At 35.7% G+C, this 17,833-nt stretch overlaps 4 protein-coding genes across 5 annotated transcripts; 2 read left to right on the top strand and 2 right to left on the bottom strand.

Moving 5' to 3' along the window:
• Positions 1-245: 245 nt before the first annotated feature.
• LOC122416447 (UPF0598 protein CG30010) lies at positions 246-1,786 on the top strand. The gene is made up of 4 exons (XM_043429399.1): positions 246-557; positions 629-677; positions 793-998; positions 1,191-1,786. The coding sequence occupies exons 1-4, from the start codon at positions 429-431 to the stop codon at positions 1,437-1,439; spliced, it is 633 nt and encodes a 210-aa protein (XP_043285334.1). The 5' UTR covers positions 246-428; the 3' UTR covers positions 1,440-1,786.
• Positions 1,513-4,963, bottom strand: LOC122416445 (angio-associated migratory cell protein). Its single transcript, XM_043429397.1, has 8 exons — positions 4,639-4,963; positions 4,301-4,545; positions 3,775-4,031; positions 3,525-3,669; positions 2,994-3,193; positions 2,634-2,822; positions 2,187-2,368; positions 1,513-1,691 (listed from the first exon to the last, which is right to left on the bottom strand). The coding sequence occupies exons 2-8, from the start codon at positions 4,509-4,511 to the stop codon at positions 1,622-1,624; spliced, it is 1,254 nt and encodes a 417-aa protein (XP_043285332.1). The 5' UTR covers positions 4,512-4,545; positions 4,639-4,963; the 3' UTR covers positions 1,513-1,621.
• Positions 4,964-5,086: 123 nt separating this feature from the next.
• Positions 5,087-13,337, bottom strand: rad50 (DNA repair protein rad50). Of its 2 annotated transcripts, none has more exons than XM_043429388.1 (18): positions 13,257-13,337; positions 12,644-12,896; positions 12,356-12,511; positions 11,412-11,853; positions 10,748-10,902; positions 10,336-10,537; positions 9,932-10,155; positions 9,473-9,838; positions 9,099-9,219; positions 8,582-8,963; positions 8,166-8,371; positions 7,592-7,929; positions 6,918-7,337; positions 6,599-6,724; positions 6,250-6,519; positions 5,948-6,081; positions 5,732-5,863; positions 5,087-5,598 (listed from the first exon to the last, which is right to left on the bottom strand). In XM_043429388.1, exons 2-18 carry the CDS (start codon positions 12,872-12,874, stop codon positions 5,403-5,405), a joined length of 4,101 nt encoding a protein of 1,366 aa, XP_043285323.1. In that variant the 5' UTR covers positions 12,875-12,896; positions 13,257-13,337; the 3' UTR covers positions 5,087-5,402. The 2 variants fall into 2 exon arrangements, with proteins under 2 accessions (XP_043285323.1, XP_043285324.1); XM_043429389.1 differs by lacking the exon at positions 13,257-13,337 and adding an exon at positions 13,164-13,178.
• Positions 13,338-13,613: 276 nt separating this feature from the next.
• LOC122416442 (nicalin-1) lies at positions 13,614-17,749 on the top strand. Its single transcript, XM_043429392.1, has 7 exons — positions 13,614-13,976; positions 14,304-14,491; positions 14,897-15,223; positions 15,342-15,551; positions 15,635-16,039; positions 16,161-16,381; positions 16,709-17,749. The coding sequence occupies exons 1-7, from the start codon at positions 13,802-13,804 to the stop codon at positions 16,845-16,847; spliced, it is 1,665 nt and encodes a 554-aa protein (XP_043285327.1). The 5' UTR covers positions 13,614-13,801; the 3' UTR covers positions 16,848-17,749.
• The last annotated feature ends 84 nt before the right edge of the window (positions 17,750-17,833 follow it).

The following is a 17,833-nucleotide window of genomic DNA, read 5'->3' as shown; positions in this document are numbered from 1 at the left end:
TACTGAGCGCCAACCTTTTCATAATCTGCAAGTTTAAAAAACCTAATAATCGTATCGAACACTTTGAACAGATCTTTATCGGTTTTATTTTGACGAACCTCTTTAAAAGAAAGCAACAATAGACCCAATCCAGGATTCACTTCGCGTGCAAGAGCTTTGTCACAAACTTTTTTCGAACCTTCTGCTTGTATATGCTGCTCATGCGTTTTAAACGGCCAGCATAGAATCCTATCAGCTGATCGTGCATAATCATCAAAATAACAATAATCCTCTCTCGACATTCAGCATTTAGTACTTTGCTCTCGCACAAGTCATTATGGCAAAGCATTTGATAATTGAATGTAGTTATAAGAATATAAAATTGGTGGTTATACATTCGTTTATTCATACGAGTACTTTTTCTGAAAACATCATCTAGAATTGTCGAAATGTTATCAAAATTTCGAAATTCAGTACGATTTTCAACGATCCATAGAAATTATGTCGATTACGTTCAAGGACAATCTCCTGAAGCAAAAGTCCGAGAGTATTTTTATTTCATTGACCATCAAGGAATGGTAATTATATTGGCGAAACTATGAAAGTACGTTTTTGTGTAACTATTCGATAATGAACAAACGTTTGACAGCTCTTTTTAGATGATGCACGAATAAAGAATTTCACTTCGTGTTTTAAAGGTACAGTAGCCGTTATAATAACATTAACCCCGAATACGTTTGCGCATAAGCAAACGTAGATAAAACATGTGACACGAGCAATAAATACTTATTCTTCCACATCGAATTCACACAGAAAAAAAGTTCTTGGCCTTTTTCTTCAAAAAACTAAAAAAAAACGATACGGGTCGCTACGATGAAACATTTCCATATTTGTCTGTATGCGGCCGGGAAAGGAACTTCGTACGTTGCGACGATGTACCGATCGTCTTTACTCACGTTTTGCAAAAAGAGCCTGAAAATTGGTGGTTCAGTTACGCTCATGCAGGCGACTCTCTAATGGTTTGTACAATTTTATGAAAAAATTGAGCCGAGTTTAAACCGAGCCAGAAAAAATGGGCATTAGACGAATAACTCTTGCCAATGTGTGCGGCTGTGATGAGCGAAAAATTCAATAAAAAGATTGAATTAAAAGATATAAACGTCGTGCACCGATTATTTCGGAATACATAACGATTCTTCTGCTTCTAACAGGTACCATTTGAGCCGGAAAAACTTTACATGAGTATACATTCAGGCAGAGTTTATCATCCAGCATCCTCTAAAGTAGGGGGTGCTGGACTCGTAAGATCGAATTTGGCTATAGAAATGAGTCGATATTTCGATTTCGAAAATGGAGAAGAACGAGAACCGACTCATTTCAATTGGAAGGGTAAACGTCACCCACTTGATACCCAATGGCACAAGCACACTATTATTGACAATAAATCAAATAAAAAATAAAATACTCTTCGCACTCATCATTAATTTTGTTTCTGTGTGGAAAAAAAACTAGGCATCCTCTCAACGTACAATATTTTCAACGTTTTTTTATATTAGGTATAACATGATTTTGTTCAATTTTTTTTCTTTTTCCATATAACCAAATGATTTTCGTAAATTTTTACGAAAATATAACACATCAATTAACATATGTTCAAATCGAATACCCTCGCTGTGGAGTCGTCCGAGGTCGTCAATATCCGAGTTCCATCTCTACAAAATCATAAACCATAATTTTTCTTTAAAAAAGTGTGTTAAAAACAATTCTCAATTCTCAAATATAATATAATTTGAATGTACAACAACAATTTTCTGTGCTTAAATTATTAAGGGGTCACTCTACTTAAAATATTTAGAATATTCGATTACAGTGAACATTGCTGTCCATGGGGCTGCACGTGTGTTCAGTGGAGAATGTGCTTCACTTTTGACAATAATGTATGCAAATGGAGAGAGCTGCGACTGAAATTGTCACGCGTGCGTGACGGAAGAAGATGAAAAGCTCGTGGACACGGCTAAGCGACGTCCTCGATCCAACACTCGCGAAACGCGATTATTGCGAAAGCGAAATCAAATTGAAATTCTGGAGTAAATCCAGTTAGAAGTAATAAATTATACTTTTTATGTATACCTGAGAAGTGACGTGTTGGATTCGAACGATCGAATATTGTAAAATGTTGACTATTGTGTAAATGGTAAGTCACTTACGCAGAAATGTACAAATCTAGAATGTCTTCGTTGTGTCCAGTAAATGATTTGACGCATTGAGCCGTACGAGCATCGTAACATCTAAGAACGCCATCCAAACCAGCGGAGAACAGAAATGGAGTTTTGCCTTTCCACTCGAGCTTACTCACTCCGCTTTCCTGAGTGATTTTGTGCCTGAGTACCTGTTCGATCATATATTAAAATGAAATTATTAGATTAACTCCGAGCTGGAGCCCAGGATTTCGTACATCTGATTTGTGTCGAATACCGAAAATGCATAATTTCTCAATTATTCGGTCCACCTTTTACTTTCTTCATTTTTCAAACTAAGTATCGATTCTAAGTAAACTTCAATTGATAAATGAGAAGATCTGGATCGGTTTCAATTTGGTGAGAATTCAACAAATTAAAACTTTCATTACATATTTCATATATTCTTGTTCTTACTTTTTTCGTAATATCCCATATAAATATTTCCCCGTTGACGGTTCCTGTAGCAGCCAATTGTAAATCTATGTCGGAACAAAACGCCACAGCTTCGACCCAATTGTCCTTAATTTCAGGTGCGCTTGATTCGCCACTCTGCTCCCGATTCATCGACCTGTTTTCCTGCAAATCTTGTAATGTGGCTACAATCTGGAAAACGTTTTTTATAATTATTGTTTGTAACCGTCAAACATTTTATTGATTAGGAGAGATTCTCTTGCCGGCTAAACGTTTCAAGGTAAGGACCCTGCTTGCATTGAGCTTTTGAAAGTGCAAACTTTTAACACAGAAAAAAAAATAAGTTGATGTAATTTTAAATACCAGGCCCGTTTGTGGTGTTCGTAAGATAGTTTTTCCATCGACTGCAGCTGAGATAATGAGTTTGCCGTCAGACTGGCAATCCAGATCAGTGATTGCAGACGAGTGGCCAGAACCTGGTGTACTAGTTGATTGTACTGTACCGGTTTTCAGATCCAATACTCGTACCGTACCATCTTCGTATCCGACTGCGAGCCTTTTTCCTGTGGTTGCAAAAAAGTAGTATTTTTTCTCTACCAATGAATGGTCGATGTAATTTCGTCTCATGAACATACTTGTCTACGAGTATTTAGTCCGCTAAGCGAATTTCAGTTAAAATATTGAAAGCTATCAAAAACATCAAATGATAAGTATAAACCAAAATTGTGACAAAGGTCGAGTAGGTCAAGTCTGTAGATTTAGTCGTTTTTAATTTCTAGATCATTTTATAATCTAGTCTAACAATAACAAAGAATGTTGATGAATATCTAAATGTGTCTCAATGGTATTTGGTTTTCACTAGAATCTGTTTAACAGTGGAAATCGCTAACTTACCATCCGGAACAACAACAGCAGTCTCGCATCTTTGTCCAAAACCTTGAAAAATTTTGCACTCTCCATCGGGAATCCGCCACATATATACGTCCCCTTCAACCGAACCAGCAAACAAAACATTAGCCATCCTGTGCCAGCGCATCCACTGTAAATGAAAAGTTTATTTGAAAAAATATAAACGAATGCAGAATTATTTACAAACGAGTTCTACAAAAATGAATTGACAAAACTGCAAAATCCTACAACATACGGTAGCATCTCCCATGTCAAAGTCCCAAACAACATTTTTCTCTGAGATTTTCCAAACTTTGATAATTCCGCTCATATCGCCGGTAGCCAGATAGGTGTCGTCGTGATTAAATCCGGTAAATATTAAACTGTCCTTGTGGCCTTTACACTCAAGAATAACTTCACTGGATGATGTATCCCATAAATAGGCCATATCATCTTCACCACCTGTTGCCGCATATTTTCCATCTCTGCTCAAACATCCGCAAAACACAGAACCTGCAATATGTTTAAAAAACGCGCATTGTCATTGTCTTCCAAACATTTTTCTTTTTTTGAAAATTATATGCAATGTATTCTCTTTCTTTATGGGCTAACTAATTACCCCGTTGGGGGATTCCAAGAATGATGTGCCGAAACAATCGAAGAATAGTATGTCGTCAAAGTATGGTTGAGAGATATTTCATTGTCTTTGATAAAAGAGCATTGTTAGTAATTGCTCAAAAAATGCTGAGAAAACTCGAAAAGAATGAATTATTATTTTGAACCTTCGTGTTTGGTAAAAACAGAAAACGCATCGCCTTTATCGAAAGCTTGTTCAGCTTGTTCTCCTTCTTCCTCCATGCTTTCATCTTCGATTTCATCGTCGTGTTCCATAACCTCCAAAACTTCGTCGACATCTCCAATGTAGATTAAATCTTCCTCATCTAAATTTTCCTCCACTTCAGGTGAACCTGGCGGAGTGTCTTTGTTTAGCATTTTGCACCGATTTTTTAAATGATTCCAGCAAAATCTACAATGAGAAAACGTTGATATAATAATCCCGAAACTTGGGGGTTAGGTTATCGAAATTTTAGTTTCAATCGAACTTTCAAACTATATTTACAGATTTGAGCGGTGGTATAACTATCCGGGTAAGATTTATTTATTTGGTTCTAATATACATAAACGATTTTCATTCAACGTTGATTTTTGGAATGTTTTTCAAATAATTTTTTGTTGCTATATTCACGCATTTCATACACTACACTGCACTACACTGTGTCTGTGTGCCCCTGTGGGCGAACACTGTCATGCACTCGTATCAAAAACTTGTAAACCGGTGGGTGACCGGTGGATATGGTGGTGGACCTGACCGCACGAGACGCCTTTAGAGACAGTCGCTATTGCGCGCTAACAGCAAAATATAGTTTTTTAACTATAGTTGTAGCATTAATATCTTGAATTTGCCAACACTCAAAAGTAACGTCTAATTCAAATTCGCATTAAAAAATAACGGGACCTTACTCTGCAGAAAGAAGTTTTAACAAATTACCAATAATAATCCACTGGACTAAGAAAAATTAAATTTATTTACATCGTGAGGCACAGTACGAAGAAAAATACGGCAATTTTTTATCATACCAATTTCTTCTTTTGTACAATCCAATAAACTGATGTTTCGTGGAAGTAAATTAAACGAGATGCCCATACCAGCCTATTCTGATAAAAGTGATCGACGAACGATGGCGGAAAAAGGCCATCTTTGATAAAAAACATTACTTGCAAATTTTTATTTGAATATATACGATACTTTAGAACGGAAATAAAAAAAAAAGAAAAAAGAAAATTTCAACATTCAAAGTGCAAAACTTTGCAATAATTCGGACCTTATTCGAAAATTGGTCTTTTTCGAGCACGTTTTCTATCAGGTCTTTCGATCGAATTCGAAGGGCCTCGTTTCGATCTTTCCTCTCTACTTCTTCCTCTTTCGTTTTCGTCTTCATCCTCGGAGGATTCTCTTCTGGGATTCCGTGAAATTCCTGAAGGACCATCCATCGAAACGCATTTGATGCCCGACATACCGCTGAAATTCGATATTCAAAATCAAATTTGAAAATAAATACTGAAGAAATAATCAGCAATGATTGTACGAAAGAAAATTCTTTGATTTGTGTGATTTGAATGATCTTTTTTTGATAGGAAATTGCTTCCCTTACTTTTCATATCTGTAAAGTTGATAGAAGGAATTATTTTTGCTGAGCTGTCCTAATTTCGGTATGAAATTGTCATCATGAGTGATGACGATGAGTTGGAAATTTTTCTGGAACTTTGCGCGACGGTTCACATAGCTGAAAAGCACAAAATGAAATTAGAGCAAAAACACTAGGAACTCAATTTTTGGAGGAAACATTCCATAATTGTGTTGAAACTACCTGTGAAGAGCATCTGCCAAACTCTTAGAATTCTCTTCGTCTAAATTCGTAGTCGGTTCGTCCAGTGCCAAAACTCCACACTTTTCACAAAAAGTTTCAGCTAATGCTAGTCGAAGAATAATCGATGAAAGAACCTTTAAAGACGAAATAATCATGAAAATAAAAAAACATCAAATTGTTTTTTTGCTTATAAATTTTCAATTCAGATTTTTAAAGAATAATACGAAAAATCTTATGCAAATAAAATTTCCATGAATCTCATGAGAAAACACGTGTGCCTCCAGAAAGAAAAGCCAATGTACCTTTTGTCCTGCACTGCAACGACCTTTCATGTCCATTTCGACACCGTGCTTTATTTGGATGAATTTGTAATTAAACGATCTCTTGTTAGCCATGGTTGTGGCTTCGGTACGGATTTGGATGGAGCTGGTATCGGTACCAGTGTATATTAAATCCCACAATTTTTTCATGCTCTTGTTGACTGTTGCCATTCGTTCCTCGTGATACTCGATCATCGCCTTGTCCAATACTTTGCAATACGTGGTTAAATCTTTTACGCATAAATTGGTCGCCTATGGGGTCAAAACCAATTTTTCAAACTGAACCCTATACTAAGTTAGACACATTTATTTAAAAGATCGTGATCCTTACCACCAGCTCCACGCATTTGCTTTTATAGTTGGTATACGCTAAACGATATTCATTTTTCTCCAATTCTAGGGTCAAGTGCGCAATATTTCTTTCCAACTCTTCTTCATTACCTTCAGCCATATTTTTCTAAAATTTGAATTCAAATGAAAATCGATTGAATAATTTAATGATAACGCTTAATTAGACCACAGTAGTTTCACATTTCATCAAATCAATGCGCAATGCATTCAAGTAGTTATAATTAATGGTTAGTTATGGACTGACATTTTCCAAGCGTATACGTTGGTTGAATAGAAAAATAAATGAAATACTGAATTACCTCACGTTCAGTAATGTCACGTCGCTCACAGAGAGTTTTTCGCTCTCTGGCGATTGTTTCATGGTTAATTCCAACAAGTTTCTCTCTCAAACGATCACATTCGGTTTTTAAATGTTCAGCATCGATCTCTTTTTGTCGCATCGCGTAATTGTCTGTAAGATCCCTTTTTTTCGTAGCATGGGCGATAATATCCTCTTTCATTTTGGCCAATTTCTTTTCCCGAGCAATTTTCTCAGATTTGTGAGTATTCGCTAGTCTTTCAGTGCTCTCCAATTTTTCCTCGACCGATTTCAATTGATCGTCGATTTTACGAGACAGAATGTTCGTCACCTCCACCTGCATTGCATTCAGTCGGTCGAATTCTTTACTTCGGTCCCGCAACTTTTCTCTGTCGCAGTCCTGAATGGACCGAATTTTTTTCTGGAATATGGAAACAAGTTTTTTAATTGTTTAATTCAGTAAAAATTCTTTTTTTTCATTTGTGATTGTCCCATTTTTTTAAATGCGGTCAATAATAATAAAATGTTCATAAATTGTTCATTTTTTATGTACTCGAAAGTTGCTTTCAATTTAAGAATTTTACTAACACTGTTCGTTAATTAAAAATAAGACGCAACGCTCATCTTGAACTAATTGCCACAATCGGTATTCGGAACGAGAAATAAACGACTAACCTTGGCCTGTTCGAAAGCTTGATTCGCAGCTTCGTATTCATTACCAATCTGGATCAATTGATCTTCAAAATTCGAAACGGTTTCTTTGAGCGAAATTTCCTTCGAATGCAGCTGTTCCAATTTTTCCTTCGCCTGTTTTATTTCCTGCAGTTCCTGATGTATTCGTAACTGCTCTTCCAACAACTTGGTTCGATTTTCCGTAATTCGGCGAAGTTCTTCGTTACGAGAATTCAAAGTGCACTGCAAGTTCTTTATTTCTCGACGTACATCTTTTAACAGTTGGTGCAAACGGCCCTGTTCAGCTTCGGCCTCTTGAATTGTTTTGTCGCTCTTCAAGCCTGTCAAATTTTTGTGTTTCAATTGAGTATAATCTCTTGATTCTAGCAAATGATTTTCCATGCTTCATTTTCAAATATTTTTATGCTATTCATACACATTTTTGTGTAACTCATCCATGTTAGATGTACAGAATTTACTTAAGATCGTTCTGTGAAAATGATCCATGCTCGAGTGTAACGAAGCCAAGTTATTTTCTCTTTCAGTAATGAAAATATTTTTTTGAAAACGAACGTACCTGCCTCCCGTAAGCTATCCTGAATTTCAATGACTGAAAAACGATGGGAATCGATTTCATTTGCATAACGATCCCACACCGCCATATCACCGATCATGTCTTTACATGTGGATAATTGCCTCTCAGGCTCTAAAACAGATTCCTGCAGCTGCTTGATTTTTTTATTCGCTGCACTCAGGCGTTTCGAAGTTTCCTCCACTTCCGTTCTAACAGATAAATGGAACATTCCATGTATAAAATATTAGCAGCGAATATTCGAAATAAACTATGTTATAAGCAACGTAGGAACATCATAATAAAAATTATTTTTTTCAACATTATTTCACTAATCACAGTTAATACTATGAAAGTGGATAAAAGAGCGAAATTGAAGAAAGAAAATTCACATGCCATCAAAATAATATTTTTCTCTTTACTTCATTTTAGTCATTTCGATCTCCTCAAAATGCTCAACTCCTTCGACGATGGGTTGCAGTTGTAACAGCAAATCATATTTTTTACGAGCGGCGGCCAATTCTTTTTCACATTTTTTCAAGCGTTCCGGATGTCCAGCCATTTCGCTGGTCATGTCTTTAGCAAGCTGTTTCGAGTTCTCTTGACTCTCGAAACCGCGACGACACACAGGACAACAGGCATTTGGTTCGTTCAATTTTTTAATATACTCTTTGTAAGCAGCTCCCTGGTAAGCGTACATTCCTCTTTTGTCTTCGATGTCCTTCAACCGTTTCGAATTCAATAAAAGGGTCTCACGGTAATTTTCATATTCGCCACACTGCGACGAGACTCTTTCTTTGTCGCCTGAGAAATAATATGACAAGTATTTTCAGCCTTACTCGGATAAACAAATGGTCCAAAAAAAATGTGTGCAACAAGTTCGTCGGTATCCTTGGAGGTATTTTTTCAAAAAAATTGGGAGAAAACTTCTGTACTCACGTTGAATTTCAACTTTCTTCTTTTCCAATTCTTCCCTCTTATGTTTTACGGAAGCTTCAAGTTTTGCAGCCTCGCATCTCACACTATCGATTTCTTTCTTGAGATTTTTTATCCGATCGTTCTACAAGTACGAAAAAAGCCATAATTTCTTGAAATAAGATTAAAAAAAAATACCATGTTTTTGAACGAAAACAAACGTATTAGATCGATTTATGAGACTAACGCCTTTCAAACACATTGTTGAAAGTGTTGTAAATAATTTAGTTAAATTATATAAGATGGTGAACACCCGAAGCGATTAAGCAATGCTGTGCGTTTCAAGTCAATCGTTTAAATAAATGAAATATCACCCACATCAATGAATTTCAACTTACCAAAACTATTTGAATTTCATTGATAGTGTCCATCATGCCTCCAGCAGGAAAGTCCGTTTTTCCGAGCAAAATTTTCAACGTCGCTTCGTGTTTATTCCGCAAAACTTCAATTTGTTTCTCTTTTTCCATTAGCTCGGTGTTACAAGACTCCAATTTCATCTGCAGAGCGCTCTGTTCTCGCAGTACAATTATTTCTTTCTCAATACTATTGCATTCACGCTCATACTTTTCTTCCTTTTCCGTAGCTGCTTGCATTTTTCGTTTGAGGTCATCGACTTCCGATTTTTCATTGAATTCCTCGAATTTACTGTTCGCCACTGCTAGTTTTCTGTCCACCTCGTTCAATTTTTGTTCCATCGCACCTGACTATAAACGATCAAACGTAAAAATATATTTGACGACACAGTTTTCATGATTAATGAATAACAAACTCCTTGTATGGATGAAAAATGTTCAAACCTTCTTAAGCAAAGCAGAATTCGCACGAATTTCGGTTTCTGTTGAATGCAATTCACGTCTGCTACTGGCCAATTGCGATTCCGTCGTCGTTCGCTTTGCACGCTGCGTATTTGATTTTCGTTGTAAAATGTCCAATTCTTCTTCCTGCTCAGCTCTTTTTACTTCAATCTCTTTCTCAAATTTACGCAATGCCTGCTCGAATTTCCTAACCCATTCGGAAGCATCTGTCGATTTTTAATTTTTTCAATTGATGGGATAAATAAATTTTTTCAGTTTTACTCGCAAATTTTGATTTAGTTATTTTTCAATGAAAATAGCAAGCTGATAATATTACAATATTGTTTTACATCAGTCCAAGACATTACTCAAACCCAAAAAAACATGAATCTGGTTTTATTCAATACCTTGTTCCGAAATATCAGATTCTATGTCTCCGTTCAAGCCCCACGCCATAATCATGTTTTTTAGGATACCATTACGCTGAGAAATTTTGTTGATTTGATCACGCATTTGTTGTCTCAATGTGCCCATAGCGACTCTCTTTTCGTCCATGAGAGCGGAAAATCTTGCCTCTTGCGCTGCCCGCTCTCGTAAATCTCGTTCGAGCTAATGATGAAAAAATCCCCGTGAATAAACATTGGAAAAAACTACAAAGAATTGAATCATTGAAATGTTCATAACTTTTTCTTCGAAACGAAAAAAATTCATTTAAAAAATGTTTTTTTCTGCGTTTGAGATCACTTCACATTATTGCAATTCATTGCAAAATCCATTCAACATTTCTTAAATAGATTCGATGAGAAATTTAGTACTAACCTCATCGATTTGATTGTTCTTTTCGGAAAGTATTGCCTCGTAAGAAGAAATTTCATTCTTCAACTTCGAAGTCGTGCCTTCGTAAAGTTCCTTAATCTCTTCTCTCAGAGATCTTATTTGGTGGCACAAAAGTTTGTACTCCATTTTCTTTTTTTCTAAAGGAAAACAATGGCAGTTTATATGCAGAGAACCAATAAAAAGTAGAAGAGCAAGGAATTTATTCGTTGGCCAACGACTGCCATAAAATTTCCCAGAGAGTTCAATATAAGTTTTTACAACTCTGTTTACACGACTGGACACGCACATAACGCTGCCCTCCGAAAATAATACTTCTATACACTCTCGACCAAAAGTATAGAATCATCGAACAGAAGTTGCTGCACTTGAAGTTTGAGTTTCGTGGAACTTTATCCATCTTGAAAATTTCATTCAACTGGTCAAGTTTTCAAGTTGAGCTATAGCCTTACTCTCTAAAATGGGGTTTTTCAAGTGAAAATAAGTTTGAATCACATTCGGTTTTGATAAAAAACGAACCAGACCAAAAAAAAATGATAAAGAATTTTTAGATTAAAAAAACGCCGTTTTTGAAGAACTACCCAACATTCAAGGCGGCTCGAATTTCCATTCGATGTTTCGATTATATATTTTTGGTTTTTGAATTTACCCTCTTCGATCTGCCATTTGCAATATTCCGTTTCTATTTCTTTGATCTCAGCGAGTCGTTGATTGATCGGCTTGAGTTTACTCGTTAACGCGTTGATTTTTTTGGCTACTTCATTCTTTCGTGTTTCGAAATCCTTCAATTTGCGCTTTTTGGATTTAACTTCATCGACAATCATCAATAAGCCACGTTGTTCAGCAGTCAGTATTTTTGCTTGAGTTTGTTTGTCTTTGATTATTTTTCTCAATACATCAAGAGCTTTGTTGTATCGAGAGGTATCAAAAATTTGGTCGAATCGTTCTTTCAATCTTTTTCCATCTTCAAAAGGCCAATTCGAATCGTCCTGATGACAGAACAGTACGTAATTCAAAATTGCCTTTGAAACTCCGATCGATGACAGCACTTCAACGTCCACAGCCGCACACGTTCCCGTCAATTGGGTTTTCTATAAACACGCCGATTGATTTCCTGTATTATTTGTCAATTCATTAGGACAAAAATAAGTTTGTCACAATTATGTCAAAAGATATGAGTACGATCACATCAAGGACTCGCTCAAGCTCTCTTTTTAAATAATTCAAGTCCAATCGCTACATGCTTGTTATCATTAATCAGTATTATCAGACTTAATATTAGTTCATAACTACCAAATTGGCAAAAAGTATTTGAAAAATTTGAAACCGATTTCCAGAAATTATAGTCTTACAATGATTGACCCATTGCTGAAGTAAAATCCAAGATAAATATAAACAAATACTATTTTTTAATAAAAGTGATTTATTTGATTTTACCAGCCAACTATTATTGCCAGTATCAAACAAATAAATTCCATGTTACTCTCAGACGAAAGTGGAATGTTGTAATTTTTTTTCTTCTAAAATGTAACCCTCCTTTGTAAAAAAACGTGTGGCAGAATAAAAGTAAAACGTAATAAACCAAGTGATTACCTCTTTCGTTCTCCTGTTGATTCTCACAATGGCATTGTCAAGAGTCTTGAATTTGACTGTCTGATTGACACGCTGAGCTTCCACAGTTCTGCTTATGATCAAACGATCACCACGAACATCTGCTATTTCTGCTTTCACATTTCCTCGTACAGCGATCTGGAGAAAGGAGGAGCAAATAATATTGAATCTATTATTATTTAACAGAATGTCATAAAATGCAGACCGATTTCTACAGGTTTGTTTTTCTTTTTACCAAGAGAAATGTATTTTTGCATTCGTATAACTTACAGCAGCCAATCTTTTCAGCATTGGATCGTGAACAAATGATTTGCCCTTTTCGGAACCTGGTGGAAATTCTCCACTCAAAACATATCGAAGGCATTCTATGATTGTTGTTTTGCCTGTTCCATTTGGGCCCAAAATTAAAGTTAGGGGTCGTGAGAAATGGATAGTCGGACCTTCATGTTCATCATCAAAATTTCTTATGCCTCTTATAGACAATTTGCAGATTCTTGACATTGTAACCAAGTTTGCTCATTAGCTGTGGAAAAAAAAGAGAACGATTTCGGCGATTTGAAATTGTGACAATACCTAAAATGATATAATACCAAAAACGTGTTTGAATTCGTCAACAGAAACAGTTCCGAACGACTTTAAATTTCAACAAACATTTTTCGTGAATTACCAACGAAAATCACAAAATATTTACTTAATCAGATAAAAAAGATTTTTCCGAACGATACACGTAATAAAATTATTTTATCATTGGAAAAGACGCAAATTATAAGTAAATCATTTTTCGTCACACCAAGCACTGAATCGTGGAGGAATCTAACGTGCGTCGGAACCTGTACGAGCCTGTCTATAAAGATGCTGCTGAAGATACATCGTCGATACTTACGATAAACATGCAGAAGATACACCAAACAGCGCGAGGCACAGACTGCCGCAAACGCAACCCGCGCGTGAAGATCATACGAAGATAATCACAACAATGAAGTTGAAGTTTACGAGACAACAAAACTACAATATTTTTTTAAGTCTTTATCATATAGCGCACTCTGACGATACAAGAACGAAATGTGGTCAGGTGATACCATTCCAAAGCGAAGAGAACCATCTTTTTGTCTCTCTTTTGTACACCCTCAAATGAAAAGTCATTCACAAAATTCTCAAAAGACCCGATAGAGTGCACTTTTTCTAGAGCGCGTTGATCTATGAAAATAAAGTCCCCTCCTTGTAAGTGAAAAAGCATAATTTAATTATGGATCACGTAACGTGTAACGTGATTACTTAGTCCTGACTTAGTCGCCGTTGTACCTCCTTGATAAATCGTGCGTCAATTCGCGATTCATGAAATAAAAAGAAAACGTGGAACCGCATAAGGTCCTGAATAAAAAACTTAAGATACGATCGAATAAAACTGAAAATATAAATTAGTCAAATATGTGGGTAGAAGAATGCGATAGTTTCGCGGAACTTTGTCGAGGTTATTTACCTTATTATTTGTTGATAGTTTTGCCGATATTTATTATTATTTCGCCGGCTAATCCGGTCGCGGCTGCTCATGATTTTCCCGTTTATCGCATGCATCAGTACGATTTGCACGGTGTCCCGCATGGTAAGTAATTTATATTTTATTTAAGGTTATCAATCAAAATTAATTCACAAAATCTTATAAATTAACTACTCATGAATGGAGCCAACATTTTTTGTGATGTATTTACCACTGATGAGCATCAAAAATCTTAAAAATAAACTGAATGTCATTTAAATTCATCATTCCTTTGAATAACCAATTCTTTATTGTGACCAAAATTGAATTCAATCCACTTTTTAATTGTATTCTAAAAATCATTGAAAAAAAATACGTTGAATGGACAATTTCAATACATTTACATGGAATTCTGTTATAAAAAAAATGACACTATTTTTGTGTTACTAAAAGGCTGCAGAAGCACAGCTGTATCTCTTGAGGCAAGATCGGCTAATGGCTGGAGCACGTCAAGACATTGTGTCATTGTAAAAGCCGTTGACCTATCCCTTGAAGTTTTACAAACTGTCAAGAGTAAAGCTGGTGCTCTCGTCATTGTTTTGCCCAAAGACATGACAAATATGTCCAAGGAAGAAGAACAGGTTTGTTTAACTCATCAATATCTTGAAACCATTATTTATTACTCCATCATCAATTTTGTTTTAATTTTTTTATTATTTTACATTAAGTTCTCATTATTCTGTTATTTCATTGTTTAATTCTTGATTACATCCCATTACCCTGTTGTTGTTTTAAATTATATTTCATTGGTATTTGACAAATTTTTTTTAATATTAGAATTTGTTGATTATTCATATTTTTTATTTGGGATATGTTAGTGCATTTATTTGAAGTATTTTATCATAATTCTGTGTTAATATTCATAAAATTGATAAGAGACAAGGATGCAATGGAAAAATAGATATTTCGTAATCATTGAAAAATGTTTAAAAATAGTGGTTGAGATATTATGAGGTTTTCTACAATGAATATTATTTGTTTTACAGCACATTTTGACGTTAGAAGAGTCGATGGTCTATGGATCGGAGACAACAATTCCTGTGTACTTTGTCCATTGGAGTAGTGATTTGCAAACGATATTGGATGATTTGTCACACAGTACGGGAGATGAGAAAGCAGGCACGGCAATGGAGGCAATGATAAATACAGTTGCTGCAAGTGGCTATCAAGTTGCGATAGCTTCAGGGCAGGCTATCGCAAAAACCGATGCAAAAGTTGCGACCCTTTACGGAAGATTAGGTGGCCTGGGAAGCAATGAAAAAGTCCCGACACTCGCCCTAGTCGCACATTATGACAGTGCTGGAATTGCTCCGGTTCGTCAGAGTTTAGATTTTTCAGAATTAATTTTTTTTTCTTTTTCATTTTTAATTTTTTTACCAACTGATAGTCTATGTTAAAATGTTATTATAAAAATACTTTTCCGCTCGCCAGGAATTATCATTTGGGGCAGAAAGCAATGCATCTGGAGTTGCTATGCTTATAGAACTTGCACGAATCTTCTCGAGTCTCTATTCCAACAGTCGATCGACTCCTCGCTATAATTTGGTTTTTGTACTGACCGGTGCTGGAAAATTAAATTATCAAGGTAGCAAAAAATGGCTGGAAGATCAACTTGATGGAAATGAAGCATCCGTCATCCAGGTATTTAATGAAAGATTTACATTTTCATGACTATTTGCATTTTCCAAATATTCTTAATGTACAAAACTTTGTCTCTTTTTCAGGACGCTTCTTATGTTATCTGTTTGGATTCAGTATCGTCGTCCGAAAATCTCTACGTGCACGTATCAAAGCCGCCGAAGGAGAACTCGTCGGGTGGTCTTTTCTACAAGAATTTGAAATTAGCCGCAGCGTCTATGCATTCAGCGAAGGTCGAGGGCATCCACAAGAAAATCAATCTTGCTGATGAAACATTGGCTTGGGAACACGAACGATATAGCATACGAAGATTGCCAGCCGCAACATTGTCTACCCTCAAAAGTCACGACGAAAGTGGACGCATGTCGATTCTCGACGTTACGAAGAATGGCCAAATCGATAGATTGTACAAAAACACGCAAATCGTTGCCGAAGCTTTGGCTCAGCACATGTACAATTTGAGTTCGAGTCACGTTTTTGGAAATGCCGAGGTACCATTTCGTCTAAGCTTATTTCATAAATTTACTTCATTTCCGGAAAGAAGGACTCAAAACCATATTTAATTTTGCATCATTTTCAAGTTCCTTATTCAGTTTCTTCCTTTTATTTCAGGCCATTTCGAAAGATTCCTTAACAATGTGGTTGAATTATTTAACGTCACAGCCGCGAGCTGCATCCTTATTAGCCGAAAAACAAGATCCCTTGATAAATTCCCTCCAGGAAGCGATGTCTCGTTATCTTGGCGATGTTAAAGTCAGTCTCCACAGTCCCGACAAACGAGACCCAGAATTCGTTTTTTATGACGTCACCAAAGCCACTATGAATGTCTACAGGTATTTATGCTATGTTTTCTCACTATTTTCGACATTTCAATGATTCTTCACCGTTCTATCAATCTACTTCAAGTTTGCTCCTATTTTCATAGTTTATTTCATTCAAGACTCGAAGTACGTGTAAAAAATTGCTGGAATTTTCAAACTATTCTCAATTTTTCTGGAGTTTTATTTTGTATCTGAATAAAAAACGGAAAAGGACTCAAGATTTATTATGAAAATTCAATTTATCTGTAATAAGTTTGATATAAAAGGCTTCGAACAATTTTATTTCATTAATGAAAAACAATTGAATTAGTTTTTAATGTATTAATTTTTATTTTCTAGCGTAAAGCCGGCCGTTTTCGACCTTTTCCTCACACTGGCCATAATTGTGTACTTAGGAGTCGTTTATCTCGCGGTCCACGAATTTCCTCGAGTTTACTCGCTAGCCACAAAACTCTCCACAAAAAGCAAGTCGGCCTGAATCCGCTCACCTCGACTAAAAGGTCTCGCATCGCAATAAAAAAAAAAAAACGAACAAATCCTCCAGGGTACCATAAAAAATCGCATCTTTTTCGTCGAAGATATTTCAAAATTTCGATCACTCGAGACGACATTTTTTCTCGAAAGTTCGGAGGATGTAATTGATTTTTTATTTAACTTTTAGAATAATTAAACGCAGGTTTTTGGGAGTTCGAAAAATATTTTTCGAATTCCTATAACCCTATTTCTAACATTTAATCGTCATTTTGTCACGAGTTCGCAACGTTCTTCAAATTTTCGGTAATTATGCAGTTTGAGTACTTTTCCTAAAATCGATGAAACTTATTTAATATGAGGAAATCAACAACTTCATGAAGAAAAAGCGAAAAAAATTGCACCGTTTTTTCAAAAAAGTACTCAACTACGCAATTACCAAAGCTCCTTCATTAGAAAACATACACATGTTTTGTGTGTGATGTAAGATTCCTTCAAATTTTTTCAAACATTTCTATAAAAACACATAAACGTATCGTAGCCGTGCACTTTTTTTTAAAGAAAATATTTTTGTAGTAAATAACGACGTAAGACCTGCATCCAATTCTATCGTTTCCGACATTGAGAATAATTAGCGAATTGTTTTCTTTTTACTTCCTATTTTGTGATCCGTTTTCATGGAATTTCGTTCGTCTCGTGTGTTCCGAAAGAATTGCTAAAAATGTAGCATCAGGCTGCAACAATGTGCCAGAATCATCGCAAAATACGTATATGAGATTGAGACATTATTTATCGTCGTTTCTCGAATATGTCACTGTCTCTAGTGGCAGGTTTTCCCCCTTCAGGTATTAGGTTAATTATTATGAAATTTCAATTTAAATAAAATGCAATGCATTTGAGAAATAAAAACGTGTTGATTATTTGTTAATAAGCGAAGAATCGTTTTTTTTTCAGTCCTTACCTAACACAAGGGAATTCATTTTCCACACTAAA

The sequence above is a fragment of the Venturia canescens genome, chromosome 9 (assembly GCF_019457755.1).
Source record: "Venturia canescens isolate UGA chromosome 9, ASM1945775v1, whole genome shotgun sequence".
Classification (NCBI taxonomy): Eukaryota; Metazoa; Arthropoda; class Insecta; order Hymenoptera; family Ichneumonidae; genus Venturia; species Venturia canescens.
This window is presented reverse-complemented; position numbering and strand designations above follow the sequence as displayed.

Coding starts and splice junctions, on each gene's coding strand:
- LOC122416447 (XM_043429399.1), top strand. CDS start 429: ATGTTATCAAAATTTCGAAATTCAGTACGATTTTCAACGATCCATAGA. Junction 558..628: donor TCATTGACCATCAAGGAATG/GTAATTATATTG, acceptor AACGTTTGACAG/CTCTTTTTAGATGATGCACG. Junction 999..1,190: donor ATGCAGGCGACTCTCTAATG/GTTTGTACAATT, acceptor TGCTTCTAACAG/GTACCATTTGAGCCGGAAAA.
- LOC122416445 (XM_043429397.1), bottom strand. CDS start 4,511: ATGCTAAACAAAGACACTCCGCCAGGTTCACCTGAAGTGGAGGAAAAT. Junction 2,823..2,993: donor GAACACCACAAACGGGCCTG/GTATTTAAAATT, acceptor AACGTTTTCCAG/ATTGTAGCCACATTACAAGA. Junction 1,692..2,186: donor CTAGATTTGTACATTTCTGC/GTAAGTGACTTA, acceptor ATGATTTTGTAG/AGATGGAACTCGGATATTGA.
- rad50 (XM_043429388.1), bottom strand. CDS start 12,874: ATGTCAAGAATCTGCAAATTGTCTATAAGAGGCATAAGAAATTTTGAT. Junction 10,156..10,335: donor ATCTGATATTTCGGAACAAG/GTATTGAATAAA, acceptor AAAAATCGACAG/ATGCTTCCGAATGGGTTAGG. Junction 6,082..6,249: donor GTTGCAGTGCAGGACAAAAG/GTACATTGGCTT, acceptor TCGTCTTTAAAG/GTTCTTTCATCGATTATTCT.
- LOC122416442 (XM_043429392.1), top strand. CDS start 13,802: ATGTGGGTAGAAGAATGCGATAGTTTCGCGGAACTTTGTCGAGGTTAT. Junction 13,977..14,303: donor TTTGCACGGTGTCCCGCATG/GTAAGTAATTTA, acceptor TGTTACTAAAAG/GCTGCAGAAGCACAGCTGTA. Junction 14,492..14,896: donor TGTCCAAGGAAGAAGAACAG/GTTTGTTTAACT, acceptor TTTGTTTTACAG/CACATTTTGACGTTAGAAGA.